Source organism: Mobula hypostoma, chromosome 28 (genome assembly GCF_963921235.1).
Source record: "Mobula hypostoma chromosome 28, sMobHyp1.1, whole genome shotgun sequence".
NCBI lineage: Eukaryota > Metazoa > Chordata > Chondrichthyes > Myliobatiformes > Myliobatidae > Mobula > Mobula hypostoma.
Window position 1 is genome coordinate 8440365 of NC_086124.1, and position 20002 is coordinate 8460366.

Here is a 20002-nt window from a genome sequence, read left to right on the forward strand (position 1 = left end):
ATCAAAAAATACAATGACAAACTTAACGTACTTTTGGCACCTGTTACAGTTGTCCTTGTGAGAAATTTTATACATTTGCGTCATCTGCATTATAACAAGTACCAATGACTGCTGGACTGGCCACTGTCATTTTCAATGCACCCAGTTTCCTGAATGACCTACTATTAAAAAAGTGCACATTTGGAAAGGATGCAAAAGCATTTTGATTGTTCTGCATGCAGAAAACAAATTTAAATTTCAAGAAGAGTTACAATAAATGAATTGTTTCCAATGTTAGAGGGCAGTTCAACGCCACTGTAACATATCACAGGGAAAAAATTTATGTATTTTAAAAAAGGGGGCAATATGCAGCTCAAAAGGTAATTAAAATCAGTACCAGAGAAAATCAGTGGTACAGAGACTGAATCTAACTGGAATTCTTTAAAATTAACCACAATTCAATAGGCCAAATGGTTCTTTTTGTGCCATATTATTCAATTCAATGAAGTGTGTGAACATTGTGTGGTATTTACTTAGGTTTAATGAAGGCACCAGGTTAAGGTGACTTGAGCATTTAAAGTTTACACTCAGGTTTATTCTGCTAAGTGAATGATTTTCTTTCAAAGCGAACACCTAGCAAACACGAATCAACACAAGATTTTAACCAAGTAAGTAACGTCAAAAATACACCACTACGGTTAAACTCTTTAAAATTAAGTTTCACCGAAATCCACATCATTAAACTGCTTTTAGAGTTTCCCTAAACCGGAAGGAATACACAGCGTGAAGGGACATGGACAGCAAAGTGTTTTTTGAACCTCAAAAGGGATTCTCGTTTCATATTCATAATTCCTGCTCCAAGACAAGAGCCTGGAGACAAGTTAAAACATTGCCACATATACACACACTGGAAGATCTCAGAAGGTCAGACAGCTTCCGTGGAAATGAACAAACCAGTGTTAACTTCATTTCCTAATCTCTTAAATCTCATCCATTTTAGACACTAATTCTTATTTTGGCAATTTGTTTTAAATCATTACACAAGTCTGAAAGCTCTGATGGTCATGGAGTGTCGGAACTGGTCTTTTGCGTCCATACCAGTGATCAGGAACCCATCCTTACTATGATCATACCAAATCCCATTATTTCCATCAGGTCCCCCAGTTTCTGCCATTCACTTACACACTAGGGGTAATTTATAGCAGAGAGTTAACTTATCAACCCACACACCTTTGGCATGTGAAGGGAAAACACCACCTAGAGAAAATATGCTGTCACAGAGAGAACAGACTCCACACCAGAGGTCAGGTTTGAATCTGGGACAATGGACCTGTGCAGTGATTGGAACATTACGAGCACAATTATTAAATGCCATTTGATCTACTGCTTCATTAGGAATTTTAGATGTAGTATATCAAAGATTCTCACAAATTTCTACAGATATACCATGGAGAGCATTCTAACTGGCTGCATTAGCACTGGGTATGGAGGGGCCATAACACAGGCTCAAAAAAGCTGCAGAATGCTGGGGGGAAACTCAGCCAGCTCCATCATGAACACTAGCCTCCCCAGCATAGAGGATGCCTTCAAAAGGCCATCAGATTTCTGAATGGATAATGAACATTACTTCACTGTTTTTTTTGCTCTTTTTGCACTACTTAATTTATGTTTTTATATTGACTTATTGTAATTTAGCTTTTTTAAAATTATATATTGCAATGTATTGCTCTCGCAAAACAACAAATTTCACAACATATGCCTGAGTTATAAAACAGTACAGAACAGAAACAGGTCATTTCGCCCATCTAGTCCGTGCCAAACCATTTAAACTGCCTATTCCCATCAACTTGCACTGCAACCATAGCCCTCCATACCCCTCCCAACCATGTACTGTTCAAACTTTTCTTAAAATGTTAAAATCAAGCTCGCAAGCATGATTTATGCTGGCAGCTCATTCCACACTCACAACCCTCTGAGTGAAGCTTCCCCTCATGTTCCCCTTCAACTTTTGCCCTTAACCCATGACCTCTAGTTGTAGTCCCACCCAACCTCAGTGGAAAAAGCCTGCTTCCATTTATCCTATCAAAATTGTATTAAACCTGATTCTGAAAACCAGATGTGGTTCCTTATGGCCTCCAAAATTCAAGTTAAGATTTCAGGCAAAACTAATTTAACCCATTAGGGAAACACCACAAGCCCAGATATTAAATACCATTTGATCAGCTCTGTTTTGATCAATTGCCCTTAGCTACACCATTCTTCACCATTGATCTACACTAACTTCTGTGTTCCTACAACAAAAATCAAGCCATGTGAAAGAATTTATTCACCCAAGGTCAAGTCTAGGTTTTATAAAAATAAATATATGGTGGAGCTATTGGTTATCACTGCCCTAAATGATTCATCATCAGCTAATTTAAAATTACTATTAATATGCGCCTAGCACTTACTCCATGAGCTAACAATAAAACACCACTTGAAATGTTACACGAGCAAAATCAATTTGGAACCAATGAGACTAAATCATTTTATTTATTGATAGGTCCTTCCAGCACTTCGAGACACATTGCCCAGCAACTCCTGATTTAACCCTAGCCTAATCACGGGACAACTTACAATGACCAATTAACTTACCATCACTCCCTTCTATCTGCATATCTGTACATCAGTTAAGCCATCCAGCATGAAAATGAACAAAAGCAATCTGGAATCGCTGAGATTTGGTATGTCACCTAGAACACTCAAACTTTTACAGATGTCCCGTAGAGAGCATTCTAACTGGCTGCATCACAGTCTAATATAGTATTTTGGGGGGGGGGGGTGGTGGTGGTGGGAAGGGAAGCTTGTAAGCTGCAGAGAGTTGTAAAATTAGTCAGTTCCATCATAGGCACTAGCCGCCATAGTATCCCCGAGATCTTCAAGGAGCAGTGCCTCAAAACGGCAGTAAGAACCCCCATCATCCTGGATATGTCCTCTTCTTTTTGCTACCATCAGAAAGGAAGTACAGAAGCCTCCATCATTCCCTTCAATCTAGTTCATCACCATGCTCTATTGTTCGCTATTGGTTTATTACTGTCACGGGTGATAAAATACAAAACACTTGTCCTGCATACTGTTCATACATGTAGGAATGGGGAAGGAAAACAAGGCAACCAGATCCCTCAACATTTCATCTTCAATCTAGCCTTCCACAGATGAACTCAATGTGGCAAGGTGCAAAACAAGGCACAGAAGATAAGCCAACAATTATACACATCAAGGCATTAGTTACTGGTCCGAATATTAAAACAGATGAGGTGCCCAAAGACATCTAATGAGCTATGCTGTTTTACCCCTCTATGAAGCTCTACATGCTGCAGGACTAGTGGTGGCAAACAATTGTTGGTTATGTCGTAATCGAGGAATTTTCCAAAAATCCCACACCCCACCAACTTTCTTGAGTGCTACTTGCAGAATCTGAAAGACGAGTCATGGAATGAGAAATAAAGCAAAATTAATGTATTTGGAAGAGACTTTGGCATATCAAAAACATAAACCAGGCTGCTAACTAAACCTACAATGAGACCTGCTACAAATTGTTCTGTACTTGGGTTAAACATGGTGTCAAAACAATGCAAGGTTTATTTTTTCCTGCATACTTGTACAGCAGTTAAGTTATCCAAGCATGAAAATGGGGAAAAGCAATCTGGAATCGCTGAGATTTGGTACATCTCTGAAAACACACTCACAATTCTGCAGATGTACTGTGGAGAGCATTCTAATTGGCTGCATTACTGTATGGCATGGGGGTGGGGAGGGGGGCTTGTAAACTGGAACGATTTGTAAAATTGGTCAGTTCCATCATGGGCACTAGCCTCCATGATATCCTCGACATCAAGGAGCCATGCCTCAAAAAGACAGTGTCCATAATTAAGGACCCTCATCATCCAGGAGGGTCCTCTTTTCATTGTTGCCATAAGAAAGTACAGAAGCCTGAAGACACACACACTGTATATCTACACGTCATTTAGGGTCCCCACCCACCCCTCTTAGGAAGTAGGTCCCGCAACAGCAAAAATCTGCCAGCTAGTCAGCAGTTTTTGGATCCACAGTGAAAAAAAAATACTTGAAAATTACCTATTTAATGAAATAGCATTTTTTTATACAAATGTATTCCCCTATTGATTGTATGCTGCCAAGGCCAGCATTTATGACTAATTTGTTATTGTTCTAAAATTAAATTATTTTATGGCCCATTTCAAGCTGCTGTGTTAAAGATATGAACATACATCAGTATCAGATTCATCTTGGATTAGTAAAGTAATCTGAGGTGGAAGAAATCCTCAGTGGAAATATGGCTATAAATTAATTTGGACTTTTAAAAGCCACTGATGCTAAACCTGCTGGATAGTATGTTTGTCTAATAGTTCTTAAATTTAGAAAGCATAGCCCTGCTTCAAGAATAGTAAGAGTGAATCAAGTCACCCCTTTTAATTGCTAAAAGAACATTCTGCAGGTAAACTTCTTTCAAAGCTTGTTATACTTGGGTTTCCGGTTACTCAATCACAAATTGGATGCATGCATTTCAACCACACCCTTCCCCAAAATACTTGATATACAGATTTGCAAAATGCAAATTTGTGTATGTTTGTGGAACTGAATTTTAGTCTTTGTCTCCCTAAGACATAGAAGGGAAAACTTGTTGAAAATGAAAGTGGTAGACACAGCTCAGTCCATCACAGGCAAAGTCCTCCTCACCATTGAGTACATCTACAAGCAGCACTGTCACAAGAAAGTAGCATCCATCATCAAGACATCCCCCTGCCCCACCATCTTGGCCATGCTCTCTTCTTGCAGCTACCATCAGGAAGGAGGTACAGGAGCCTTAGGTCCACACCACCAAGTTCAAGAACAGTTTTCACACTATAATCATCAGGCTCCTGATTTTGTGTGGGTAACTTTCATTCACCTCAACTTTTTAAATGATCCCTTAAGCGATGGAGTCACTTTCAAGGACTCTTTACAACTCATCTTCTAAGTATTATGTAATTACTTGTTTATATTTTGTATTTGCAGAGTTTGTTTTTTTGCACATCGGTTGTCTGTCAGTCTTTGTCTACTTTTTCATTGATTCTATTTTATTTCTTTGTTAATTCCTGCAAAGAAATGAATCTCAAGCATATGTACTTTAATAATTTACTTTGATCTTTTGAGTTTCTTTGAGCTGGTCTATATTCCCTCCCACAGTAAGGCTAACCAATCCTTCACCATGATCCTGAGATCACAATGGCCTATTGTGATTTTACCAGCAAAGTTCAAAGTAAATTTTATTATCAGAGCACATATAGGTCACCCCACACAACCGAGATTCTTTTTTCTGCAAGCATACTTAGGGAATCTAGAAAAGTAACTATAACAGGATCAATGAAAGATCAAATAGAGCATAGAAGAAAACCTGTGCAAACCCAAATACAAATAAACAGCAATAACGAGAGCATGTAATAACAAGAAAGAGTCCTTAAAGCGAGATCATTCAGTGTGGAAATATCTCAATAGATCAGTGCAGTTATCCTCTTGTTCTAGAGCCTGATGATTGTGTGTTAGCAACTATCTTGAACCTGGTGGTGCGAGTCCCGAGGCTCTTGTACCTTCTACCTGATGGCAGCAGCCAGAACAGAGCATGGCCTGGGTGGTGAGAATTGTTAATGATGGATATTGCTTTCCTACGACAGTGTTTCACATAGACGTGCTCAATGGTTGGGAGGGCTTTATCCATGATGTACTGGGCCGAATCCACTACCTTTTAAAGGATCTTCCATTCAAAGACAGTGGCGCTCCCATATCAGGCCATGATGCAGCCAGTCAATACACTTTCTACTACACATCTATACAAGTCTGTCAAAGCTTTTCATGTCATACTAAATCTCCTTAGATTTGTAAGAAAGTAGAGGCGTTGTTGTGCTTTCTTTGCAATTACATTTATATGATGGGTCCAAGGCAGATCTTCTGAGAGACCACATCTTTGACCAGTAGAAACTTGTTGCCATCTATATAACTTTAACTACCCAGACGGGGTCTTAATCTTACCTTCTTTTTGTCCCGCATTGAACTTTTCCCTCTCACCATGATCTTGCAACCAGTCTCTGCTTCCAGTTGTTTTGCAGTGAGGCCTCTTGGGCCAAGGATTCGACCAACAAAGTTAAACTGAAAAGAAAAAAAGATAATTTCAGATACAAAAATGTTAACTACCACTGTATTGTACACTTCATAGAAATATAGTATTTTTCTGTATATGCCAAAAGAACTTATCACTGATTTATGTATTTGACACTCAATTCACTAAATGTTCTAGACAGATTCAAAGAATTCATACTTATAAAATACTTTGCACTTTTTCAATAAATGATAGGAAAATAAATTGGAGTTACCTCACACAGAGGTTCAATTTTTCAAAGCACTATTTGGTTCCAAGAAAAATCACGGCTCATGGTGGAAAATTTCTTTTTCAATTCTCTTAATTTACGAGGTTAAGTATAGGTTCCCATGGTTAATTTTGATTAATTGGTAAACAAAGCTAGCGATAGCCAGAGTCAGGTGAAGACACAGAATACAAAGAATATAAACACAAGAAAGCTTGCAGATGCCAGAAATCTATAGCAACATACACAAAGTGTTGGAGGAACTCAGCAGGTCAGGCAGCAGCTATGAAAATGAATATACAGTCGGCATTTTAGGCCCAGACTCTTCTTCAGGATTGGAAAGGAAGGGGGAAGATATTAGAATAAAAAGGTGGAGGGGAGGGGAAGGAGGCTAGCTGGAAGGTGTTAGGAGGAGCCAGGTGGGTAGGAAAGGTCAAGAGTTGGAGAAGAAGAAATCTGACAGGAGAGGAGAGTGGACCATGGGAGAAAGGGAAGGAGGAAGGGACCCAGGGGAAGTAATATGCAGATAGGAAGTAAAAAGTCACAATGGGGAATAAAGGGGATGTGGGAGGGTGGATGAAGAAATTTGTTTACTGGAAGGAGAAATAGGTATTCATGCCATCAGGTTGGAGGGTACCCGAATGGAATACAAGGTGTTGTTCCTCCACCCTGAGGGTGACCTCATCTTGGTACAAGAGAAGGCTGTGGACCAATGTGTTGGAAAAGGAATGGCAATTAAAATTTTGGCCACCGCTAAGTCCCACTTGTGGTGGATGGAGCAAAGGAGCACAACGAAGCAGTCCCCCGATATACCTCCAATTAGAGACAGAAGGACAACAATGGAAAACCAAAAGATTTTATTGGAATTGATATGACATTTGTAACTAGATAAGCACAAAATAAGTTAAATGGACGATCTATCAGTCCTGTCCTGATGAAGGGTTCCAATAAAAAGGTGTTACAGGTCAGGCACAACCTACAGCCAATGACACTGAAATGTAACATTTGAGTTGGTAAGGAATGAATATAAAAGCAGACGCTGCAGCGATGACTCAGTAGAAAGTTCACCATCGTAGACACATGACACCCATGGACACATGATGATTCAAAAAGGGACTATGAAGAACATGTGACAACAGCAGAAACTCCCTTTTAACTGGTAAAAGCTTTTCTATTCTTTGACTGTTCATGGAAGGTCAGGACAACCTAGGTCTGCACAGAGGTATTGGGTTGTTGAAGTTTGCATGTTCTTCCGTTGAAACAATAAAGGTACTTTCTGGTAACTAGATTCTCTCTGTGCCTCCCTGATCATTATTACAATGGTTGATTCTTGTAACACTGTACACCTTCCACCACTTATACAGGATTTCTGTATTCTCCTAATGCATCGATGTCAAATATCCCAACACTGTCCCAAACAATTACTCGCCGATTTGAGCAGTCAAGGGTCACAAGCCTTGTATTCTGACACAAGAAATTTGTTAACCCGGATGGTAGTAAATTTTTGGAGTTCTCTATCCCCCAGGGTACTGCAGAAGCTCAATTCTCAAATATATGCGAGACAGATTAAGACTTTCAGATGGCAAATAGCATAGTGTTCAGCATAACACATTACAGTACAGGCAATCCAGGTTCAACTCCTGCTGCTGCCTGTAAGTAGTATGTACATTCTCCCCATAACTGTGCAAGTTTCCTCCAGTTTCCTCCCACAGTCCAAAGCCATACCAGTTTTCAGGTTAACTGGTCATTGTAAACTGTCCTGCGATGAGGCTAGGATTAAATCGAGGGATTGCTGGGTGGCATAGCTTGAAGGGCCAGATGGGCCTATTCCACACTGTATCTCAATAAATAACAATGTCAGAGAATGCATGAGGCAGCAAAATGCCTAAGCCCATTTCAGTTTACGGTAAGTGATCGGAATTTTTGAAGTCCACGAGAAAGACAATAGAGGTCAGGTAAACAAAGGTGTGTGACAGGGAAGTGGATGAAGCATGTGCCCAGAAAGAGACCAAGCAGCCACAATCCCCTTCAAACTCAAACAAGTCATGCATGGTTTCTGCCCCTAGGAGAATGGATGGTGGAATGATGAGAAAAAGATTAAATGAGAGATTTGATTCTCCAGTGGTACACAACTCTCCAACAGAAGCTATTATTCCTAATTATGCTATTAACGCTAATGCAGCAAGTGATGTTAACATGTGGAATAACTGTGTTAATGACCGATGTTTTGGGGCTTTTTTGCAGCCTTTAACTAGCTCAAACATTCCACTGAACAAGGAATTTGCAGATAGGAATTTTCAAGTATTCTTAATGTTTTAATTTTTCAGATTGAGGTTTGTCTCTTGGCAGGTGGAGATAGTAATCTCTTCTAATTTTCATTTTCTCCCTCAGCTTGAATTTATGCTCATTAAGGACAATTTCATAAGGGTACCCTACCTTCCACAAAACAAAGATTCTTACTTTTGCTGAGAGACAAAATGTCCCAATTTTCCCCAAGCCTCTTTACAAAATGTGTCTGTTGCCAGTGGTGTAGCAGCAGCTGCACCAGATTTTAGTGCGAGTGGTCCCAGGTTCGAATCCAGCCGACTCCTTGTATGCCCTCCAGCAGTGCTGGATTGAGTGTCGAGCTAGCAACTCGGCCTCATAAAACAGACAAACACGAAAGAAATGGCAAGGTTGCCACCAGATGTGCCAAACGAAGTGCAGGGAGGAACTACCCTTTACTTGGCAAAGTGTTGATCATAATCATGCATTGGTCTGTTTTAATGGTCTTGGGGGCAGGGGAGTGTTTGGATTTACCACCAGACTGCAAAATAGCATTTATTAAAACAACATGCACAAACTGCTGGAGGAACTCAGAAGGCCAGGCAGCATTGACGGAAAAGAGTATAACTTATGTTTCAGGCCAAGACCCTTCATCAGGACTGGAGGGAAAAAAAAGATGAGGAATCAGAGTTAGAAGGTGTGGAGAGCGGGGGACTTCTAACTCAGACTCTGCCCCTCCACCCACATGCTAACTCTGACTTTTTTTAAAAATTCAGTCTTGATGAAGGGTCTTGGGCCGAAAAGTTGACTATACTTTTTTCCATACATGCTGGACGGCATGCTGAGCTGAGTTACTCTAGCATTTTGTGTGTATTGATTGGATTTTGAGCATCTGCAGATTTTCTCTTGGTTAGCATCTTATTAACTACCATATGGGAAGAAAAATTAAGAGCTTGCAATGTTTCAGAACGGAAGCAAAGTTTAGAACATAAGTAATGGCATCTCTTCCTGCACCCCACCCACAATCTGATGTTCAATTAGCATCACAAATTCCTATTTATGATAATCAAGTGGTTGCTAGATGCCTCAAATACTTGGTCCAACAGAGAAGGGATACGATCAGTCATCACGTCATTCAGGCAGATTTTTTTTGTCAGCCAAAAAAATCTGCAACCTAATTTGTACATTAGATTCTAGAGGCCAGCTAACACTTTACATCCAAATACTACATCCATGCTTTAAAATACTGGCTTTGTTCCCAAGCTTATCCCTATCCAACTGTACTGACCTTATTCTGGAGGAACTGGGACTTGAGATTCTCATGCTCAAACAAGCAGATCTCTACACTCATTGAAACATTGTTTACAATGTTAATGGTTCACAAATATTAATGGTTAGAATCCAACTACTTATTCACAATTTTGACTGCTTTTACGATTTCAGCTTATCAATCTCCATACTGAGGATCATCTTCCATACTTGCCCCTGTGGCACCTTCTCTCCCTCCACAATACATTGGTTCTTTCTTTCACCTCAATACAGAAGACCCTCTTCATAGCATCATCACATACAAACACAGAAACCCTCGCCCTTGTACATCATTTCCCTGGCCTGAAATACTCGTACCTCTAATATAGCATATTGTATTCAATGCTCCAGGGCAGAACAGCAGTTAGCATGATATTATTACAACTTGGTAGATCTGGAGTTCTGAGTTCAATTCCCCCATCAGTTGTATGCTCTCTCCGTCAGCGTGGGGACTTCCTCCAGGTGCTTCAGCTTCCTCGCACATTCCAAAAACATACTGGCTAGTAGGTTATTTGGTCATTGGTAAATTGTTCTGTTAATAGGCTGGATGCTTGGTGCTGTGGCTCATTAGGCCAAAGGAGCCTGTTCCACACTGTATGTCTAAACAAAATAAACACATGGAAACTGGGTATTGGCTTTAATTCCATTCCATCTCCTACCTCCAAGTGTGACCATACTCTCACTTCAATCCTCTATCCCACAGCTGCTCGTCATTAGCCCCAAGTGCATCCAATGAAGGACTAAGCAAAGCTTACAAACTTCTGATATGGCATGTTCATTTTCTAACTCAAATCTAACAGTTTCAAATAATCAGCCTTTACTGACTTAATCCAATTTCCAGAATTCAAACTTTCCTCTCTAGCAATTTCAGATTTTACCCATGTTATTTACAGCACGTCCATGCCCTCAGAGCATCATTCAAACCTCTGCACGGCTCCATCTGCAACTTGCACACTTTTAGTTCCAATGGAAGGTCAACATTCCAAAAAATTAACTCGGGCATCAGATCTATTGAGCAAATCTGGCATTTTCCGATTTTATTTCGCACTTCCAACTGCAATATTGTTTTAGAACAAAAGTATTGAATTTGGTTCTGAAACAAATGAGATGCAGACAATATTAGCTATAAAGGTCAGATTTAAAATATACTGCATTTCACACTTTGAACGGAAGGCTGAATGTAATACAGCTCTAAAATTAATATGTTAAGCATGTTAAAAAGAATAAAGCTTTAGAACAACTTCAGGGTAGAGTATGATTTAATAGCAAACAGATTGAAAGAGCAGAGTTAACTGTAATGCATGTATTTGTTTGCTATTTATATATTATGACCTACTTAAATATCCACACCTTCCACAAATGATGCTCTGTGTAATTGAACCTATACCTGTTCATAGAGGCATGAATGAAATTAAACTGCAGGATGCCTTTGAACATTTGCTATGCATTAAAATGCAGGATTTTAATAATTCAATATCAGATCAATTCAGATGCAATTCCCTTGTGTGCAGATGAACTGTGGTCTCACCAATGCATCAAGAGACAATGACAGAATTTCCACTGCACTCAGCCTTTAATTGAAGCCAAGTTGGGTGTAGAACAAATCTTAAAACACTAAACTTAGTAAGCTTAGTCAGCTCAATTATGGCACTAGAACTCTGTACTATCCAGGACATTGGCAAGGAGTGATGCCTCAAAAAAAAATGGTGTCCATAATTAAGGACCCTGATCACCCAGATCATGCCTTGTTCACATTGCTACCATCAGGAAGGAGGGAGCAATCGCTGAAGGCATGCACTCAATGATTTAGGAACAGCTCTTCCCCTCTGTCATCCAATGTCTGAATGGCCATTGAACACTACCCCACTACTTTTTTTTCCATTTCTATTTTTGCACCAATTTAACTATTTTTGCTGTAATTCACCATTTTTTCCTATTATGCATTGAATTCCACAACATATGCCGAAGATAATCTGTTTCTGATCACCAGTCTTCAGACTCCAAACACACAAAGCTCATATGCTACGATGACATTTCCTATGCTTTCCTCAACCTTTAAAATATGCTGATATCTTTGACAGGATTTTGAAAATTCAAGAACACATTCCAAAATGGGAAGCAGCTAGGCAGTTCAAGACAGACATTCCACATACAGTTGCAAGAAAAAAGTTTGTGAACCATTTGCAATTAGCTGGTTTTCTGCATTAATTACTGATAAACTGCCTGATCTTGGGTTCAAAAAGTATGTGAACCTCTAGGGTAATTCCTTCTACAAACACTATTTGGAGTCAGGTGTTCCAATCAATGAGAAGATTGGAGGTACGAGTTGCAGGCGTGCCCTGCCCTATAAAAGTGAGAAAGTCAGGTTACTGACAGAGCCTTCTCTTCTCAAGATCTGTCTGTGCACCATGACTCGATCAAAATAAAATTCTGGAGGACCTTAGAAGAATTGTAGAGATGAACGAAGTTGGGAAAAGCTACAAAAGCATTCCTGAAGAACTGACTGTTCATCAATCCACAGTAACAGAAATTGTCTACCAATGAAGAAATTCAGTATTGCTGCTACTCTCCCCAGGAGTGAGCGTCCTGCAAGGATCACACAAGTTTGCAAAAGAGCATCTGAATGTCCCACAATGCTTCTGGAACAATATCCTGTGGACAGATAAGAAAAAAGTTGAACGTTTTGGTAGAAATGCACACCACTATGTTTGGAGGCAAAGGGGCATCACACGCCAACCAAAACCAACATCACAATTGTGAAGCATGGTGGAAAGCTCATGGTTTGGGGCTGCTTTGCTGCCTCAGGGCCTGGACAGTTTGCAATCGTTGAGGAAACAATGAATTCAAAATTTTATCAAGAGATTTTACAGGAGAATGTCAGGGTAGCAGTTCATCACCTGAAGCTTAATAGTAGTTCAATGATGCTACAAGACAATAATCCAAAACACAAAGGTAAATCAACAACAGAATGGTTTAAAAAGAAAATTCTTCTTTTGAAATGGCCAAGTCAGAGTCTAGATCTTAAACCAATTGAGATGCTGTGGATGACCTGAAGATGGCTGTTCATGCAAGATATCCAAGAAATATTGATAAACTAACAGTTTTGTATGGAGGAATAGTCTAAAATTCCTCCTCGCTGTTGTGCAAGTCTGATCAGCAACTACAGGAAACATTTGGTAGAGGTTATTGCTGCTAAATAAGACTCTACCAGTTATTAAATACAAGGGTTTGCATACTTTTCCTAGCCCGGACAGTAAATGATTAAAGATTGTGTTCAATAAGGACATGAAAAGTACAATTGCTTGCGTTTTATTAGTTTAGGCAGATTATGTTTATCTATTATTGTGACTTAAATGAAGATCAGACCACAATTCACAAGGCAGGAGTTTGGGGCTTGAGAGGAAAACTGGATCAGCCATGATGAAATGGCAGCGCAGACTCAATGGGCCAAATAGCTGAATTCTGCTCCGATCTCTTATGGTCTTATTTTGTGAGTTTAATTAATGCAGAAAATCAGGTAATTGCAAAGGGTTCACAAACTTTATCTTGCAACTTAGTGCATCCATAAGAACTGGATAACACACAAGCTGGAACTGCAGAAGTGCACTGTTCACAGTGTTTCAGCACTGGGAGTTACAAGGATTGGCACAACCATGGTGATATCAGGATGGGGTGGAAATGACCAAAGGTCACAAGGGTGTTCAGATCTAAGACAGGGCCACTGACAATAGAACATCAAACCGAAGTTGAGCAAGATGCAATGTAGAAGGTCAGTCACGAAAGGATTGTTTGTTAATTGGTGTATCATCTAGAGAATTCTTCAATTCTTTCATTTAACATTATGCAGTGGGGTAAGATTTATTGCAAACCTTATTCCATTGGTATTAAAGTGCCTTTTCAAATTTCTATTGTACTCTGGCTGCTGTGGAGATGAAAAACATGCAGCCTCATCATTGAGTCACAGAAAAGTACAGCACAGACAGGCCCTTTGGCCCATCTAGTTTGTGCCAAACCATTTGAACTGCCTCCAAACTTCTCTTAAATGTTGAACTCGAGCTTGCATCCACCACTTGCACTGGCAGCTTATTCCACACTCTCACGACCCTCTGAGTGAAGAGGTTTCCCCTCGTGTTCCCCCAAGACATTTTACCTTTCATCCTTAACCCAGATCTCTAGTTGTAGACCCATCCAACCTCAGTGGGAAAAAACCTGCTTGATTGTACCTTATCAATACTCCTCAATTTTGCACATTTCTGTCAAATCTCCTCTCAATCTTCTACATTCCTGGGAATAAAGCCCTAACCGAGTCAATGCTCCCTTATAACTCGGGCCCTCCAGATCCAGCAACATCCTTGTACATCCAACAAATTTTGCATACTCTTAGAGCAACTTTCAAGAGTCGGCACATACAACGTGCTGAGGAAGGCTCATAAACAAGCATTTAAAACTTTCAATTCGAAAGGCAAAGGCATTTTAAATGACACTCAACGAAGCTTGAACAACACTTGATTTGCCACCCGGATCTTCACATTTAGATCATTTCGCACGCCAATACTGTGACAATGCACACTTTCCTGCTTTTCAAAAAAGCTGTAGATTTCAAACATTTTCAAACATTCCAAAATAGTCAACACTTTACAGTCCACTTTCCTGGTAGGTTTTTTTAAAACCACGTTCTCCTTTCCCAGTGAGAAAGCTTCTAAAAAGGTAAGAGTCAGAGGGATACAGTGCAAAGTCTCTCATCAGGTCAAAATGAACTTCCAATTTTGGAATTGGTTTATTATTGTCAAGTACTGAGATGCTCTGAAAAGTTTAGAATACAGCACAGAAACAAGCTCTTTGGTCCATTTAGTCCATGCTGAGCTATTTAAATTACCTACTCCCTGCACTGGAACCATAGCGCTCCATACCTCTACCATGTACCTATCCAAACTTCTCTTAAACACTGAAAGTGAGCTCAGATGCACCACATATGCTGGCAGCTTATTCCACATTCATGACCCTGAGTGAAAAAGCTTTCCCTCGTGTTCTCTAAAAACTTTTCATCTTTCACCCTTAAGCCACGATCTTTGGTTGTAATTCCACCCGAGTGGAAAAAGCCAGCTTGCATTTACCCTATCTATACCCCTCATAACTTTGCACACCTCTATCAAATCTTCTCTCACTCTTCTGTATTCCGAGGAATAAGCCCCAAACTATTCAATCTTTTCTTACATACTGTGCATACAAATCAGAATATTACACAAGTGCATTGAGTTAGAACAAGGTAAAACAATAACAATGCAGAACAGTGTAACAATCACACAGAAACTGCAATACAACAGTAAGATCATAAATAAATGCTCCTCCAGCTTCCAGCAGGGTACAGGCATCGATTATAACCGACACTTCGATGACAAACTGCCATCTTCATTGTCTTCCCTGATTAAGATGGCAGAGTTTGTCATTGAAACACCAGTTATAATCAATACCTGTACCTGGCTGGAAGCCCGAGAAGAGTTTATTCATCATATAGACTAGGAAAGCTCCAGATCCTTTTTCAGCTAGATCATAACAAGGTAACACACACAAAAAATGCTGGTGAACGCAGCTGGCCAGGCAGCATCTATAGGAAGAGGTACAGTCGATGTTTCGGGCCAGGACCCTTTGTCAGGTAAACTGTGATGTCAAAAGTCCACCTCATCATACAACAGAACCAAGGGAACCATTTAATTGTCTTACTACAGCACAGTAGAACATGCACTTCAGCCTGGAGGTACATACTTTCAGGCTTTGTATCACTGCCCAATGGAAGAAGAGAGGAGAGAGAATGTCTGGGGAGGGTGAGTTTTTAATTGTGCTGATTGCTTTACTGAGGCAGCAAGTATGGAGAGAATCCATGGAAGGGAGGCCAGTTCCCATGATGTACTCACTGTGTCCACAATTCTGTAATATTTTGTGATCAAGTGCAGAGCAGTTGCCCTACCAAGCCATGATGTATCCAGGTAGGATACTTTCTATAGTGTCAATAAAAATTGGATGGATCAAAGGGACATGCCAAAGTTCTCTTGAGGAAGTAGATAAGATTTTTTAAATTTCCTTTGGAAGTGTTTAGAAATATGTATTTTCTATTCCTGCCGCCACTTGTAAGGAGCTTGCACATTCTCAAACAAGATGAAATCCACAGATGCTGGAAATCCAAAACAGAACACATAAAATGCTGGAGGAACTCAGCAGATCAGCAGCATCTATGGAAAAGAGTAAACAGTCAACATTTCGCGCCGAGACTTTTGTCAGTCCTGATGAAGGACCCTGGCCCAAAACATCAACTGTTTATTCTTGGACATTCTCCCCATAACTGAACAAGTTTCCACCCACAGTCCAAAGACGTGCTGATCAGTAGGTTAATTGGTCATTGTAAATTGTCCCATGATGGGATAGGGTTAAATCAGGGGTTGCTGAGTTTAGCAACTCAAAGGGTTGGAAGGGCCTGTTCCACACCGTCTCAATAAAATAAAAAGCCTTTCTAGTTAACACAAGCCTCCATGTTTGCCTATATACTCTGATGATTGTAAGAGTTGGGATTATATTGTAGTAGGATATTAAGCATACAGCACATTGGTATATCAGGACAACTCAATACATTTATTAGCTAAGCTTAGCACTTGTACTTCATTTGCAACCAGCGAGGTGGCCGCTCAGTCTACAAGTTCAAAGGTTCATCTCAAGTTGCCTTCAAGGGCTAGCCAATGATTGTGATTAATATTCTTCCATGCAGGTTCTTGGATGTTTAAGACAATCATAACCATGCTGAAATATTACAAGTGTTGACATTAACCTTCCATATTTGTAGGGGGTATAAAATAATCTTGTCTGAACAAATCCTGCAAACGGCAACAAGTACATCAAACCAAACCCGAACATTAAAAAAAAATCAAACTACACAAACAGCAACAAGGACAACACACCCAACACACCGTGCAAAATAAAAAGACAAATTGCAGAAATGGGAGTGAGAACATCAAACCCTAAATACCCCGTGCAAAAAAAAGGGTCGCAAACAAGATGAATAGTCTTTGTATTTTTCCCTGGGGCAGGGGAGTCTAAAACCAACAGAGAGAGCAGGATCTGAGAGGATAGTGGGTTTATGGAACGAGTTGGAAAAGTGGTAGAGGTAGATATAACTAGAGTGTTTATAGACATCTGTACAGGTATATGAATAGCAGACGTTTACTGGGATACAAGTCGAGTGCAAGGAAATGGAAGTAGCTGAAGCAGGCACACAGTTTTGGCTGAAGGATTTGTTCTATGCCATATAATTATGCCTCTGATTCTATATAAAGAAATCCATTGCACTTAGAACAAACAAATGAGTCTATTAGATTAGATTTGAAAGAAAGACCATGCAATGTAGTGAGATGACCAGAGATCACCTCAGCAAAATAAGAAATGTCAAACAAAACAATTAGCTGTTCCTTGTGAACTGGCTGGAAGGGGAGGGAGTGAGCCAGTGAGAAACTGCCAGGGACATTAAATTTCTTTCAAGTGCTAAGTTGCAAATATCACTTGATGAACCAAGCCTTTCCAGCCACACCGCCCAGCGGCCCCTGAATTAATTATACTCCCTGATTCTAGTCCAAGAGTTGGGCCATTCAGTATCAAGAAGGGCAAGTAGAGGTCTTGGAGTTCCAAAATACTTTCAATATGGCCCTACAAAGGATTTTGATTACAATGACCAAATAATCCATCAACCGGTACATTTTTGGGAGGAAACTGGAGCATTTGGATGAAACCCACGTGGTCACGGGGAGAACGTGAAACTCCTTACAGACAGCAGCGTGAATTGAACCTGGCTCTCTGGTACTATAAAGCATCTTGCTTCAAGCCACATGCCAGTGATAATAAACCTGATTCTGATTCACTACACCACCATGCCACCCCAAAATGTAGCCTGCCAAAAGACAACTCCACCTAAACTAGAACAGGTCTAAAGCTAACTAAAGATAGAAAAATAATTTAACGGCCCTTGTAACAACTGTTTCATCAGCAGTTAATGATTTCCTTAAATAAGCTTTGAAGCTCCTTTTCAAGAGCTTGAATGTCTCCACGTCACTAACTGACAAAACAATGTGCAACAGAGTCCAGTCACAATACCAAAAAGGGTAAGCAACACACACACAAAACACTGGAACACGGGTCAGGCAGCATCTATGGAAAAGAGTAGACAGTCAGCATTATAGATCGAGACCCTTTTTCAGAACTGAGCAAGGTGTTTGTCCTCAAGTAGAAAGTTATTTTCTCATTGAGAGGTGATCTAACCGAAGTTCAAGATTCAGACAAGGCTCGATGGAACAGAAAATATTTCTTCAAACTAGAGTATAGAACCACAGGGTGGTCTTCAGATTAAAGACAAGCCATTAACATTGACTGTACTACAGAGGCTCCATCATGGGCACTAGTCTCTGTACTATCCAGGACATCTTCAAGGGGCAATGACTCAAAAAGGCAGCATCCATCAAGGACCCCACCACCCAGGTCATGCCTTGCTCTTATTGCTACTATCAGGAAGGAGGTATAGGGAGCCTGAGGGGACACACAGTAATTCAGGAACAGCTTCTCCCCCTCTGTCATCCAATTTCTGAATGAACATTGAACCCATGAACACTACCTCACTACTTTTTTTCAATTTTTTAAATTTTTGCACTACTTATTTAACTATTTAATATACTTACTGTAACTCAGTTTGTTTTTGAAACTCTATAATGCAGTGTGTTGTATTGCTGCCGCAGAGTTAACAAATCTCACAACATATGCCGGTAATTCTAAACCTGATCCTGATTCCCTTGTTCTAGTCTAAAGGTTTGGCCATTCAGCAGAAACTAGTTTTTCAAACTAGAGTACAGAACCACGGTGTGGTTGCCAGACGGAAAGAGAAGCCATCAACATTGAACATACTCCCTGATTCTAGTCTCTAAGAATTTGGCTATTCAGGATCAAGGAGAGTACAGAGTACCTGGATTTCCAAAATAATTTCAACATGGCTCTGCAGAGGATTTTGGTTAAAATTGAAAAAAATTAGGGACATACCAAGGTGGATTGCTATTAGTTATGAGACAGACAACAAAGTCAAAATAAGCTGTTCCTTCTCAAATTAGAAGCAGTGAGGGGAGAAATTTTGCACAAATCTGTGCTTGGTACCCAACTTTCTACTATGTACAACAATGAACTGGCTGTGGGACAACAATACATTTCCCAGTTTAGTGATGATTAAACTGGATGGGATCATGATTATAGATGTAAAAAGGCTTCAATAAGATATGGGTGTATTAAATGAGTGGTCAAGGATATGTTGGATGGAAAATTTGTTCTGTACCCTACAATATTTAATCTATGCGCAATTCATTTGTAGATTTAATTCTTACTTTACTAAGATATTGTGTGTACAGTCAGCCTTCCTTATCCACGAGGGATTGGTTCCGGGACCCCTCGCGGATACCAAAAAACGCGGATGCTCAAGACCCTTATTCAACCTGTCTCAATGCAGTGGATCTTAGGACCTAGCAGAACCCCAATCCTTATTTAACCTGTCTCAGTGCGGTGGACGTTAGGACCCAGCGGTGGAGCTCTGAATCTGCAGTGTTTCTGTTCATGAAAATAATCACGATCACAATTGAAAATAAAGTGGAAATAATAAAGCGATCGGAAAGAGGTGAAATACCATCCATCATTGGAAAAGTGTTAGCCTACAGTCGGTCAACGATTGGAACAATTTTAAAGGATAAAGTGAGAAAGGCCCTGCCCTGATGAAAGCTACAATTATTACTAAGCAACGCAGTGGTTTAATTATTGGGTTTTGGGGCTTTGCGGTTTTTGATCCTCCACATCAACCCGGCACGGATGGAGAGTGCACTCGGAAGTGGTCTGTCACTGGATTGAACTCGGGAACTTCTGTTCCCGAGCCTGGCACTGAAACATACGTTTAAGTGTTTTATATGCATAGAAAGGTAAAATATATACTATATACCAAGATAAACGTTTGACTAATTGACGCTAAATAATACCGGATGTACCTG

At 40.1% G+C, this 20002-nt stretch overlaps 1 protein-coding gene across 5 annotated transcripts in view; it reads right to left on the bottom strand.

The window, feature by feature from the left end:
* The window catches only part of qkia (QKI, KH domain containing, RNA binding a), a 132210-nt gene that overhangs the window by 61019 nt on the left and 51189 nt on the right, over positions 1–20002 (bottom strand). For all 5 annotated transcript variants that reach the window (XR_010016312.1, XM_063035131.1, XM_063035132.1 and 2 more), the window contains exon 3: positions 6046–6162. Coding sequence is in view for 4 of the 5 variants with exons in the window: in XM_063035131.1 (XP_062891201.1) it covers positions 6046–6162 (117 nt within the window). In the remaining variant the exon portion in view is untranslated. The remainder of the gene's footprint in view (positions 1–6045; positions 6163–20002) is intronic.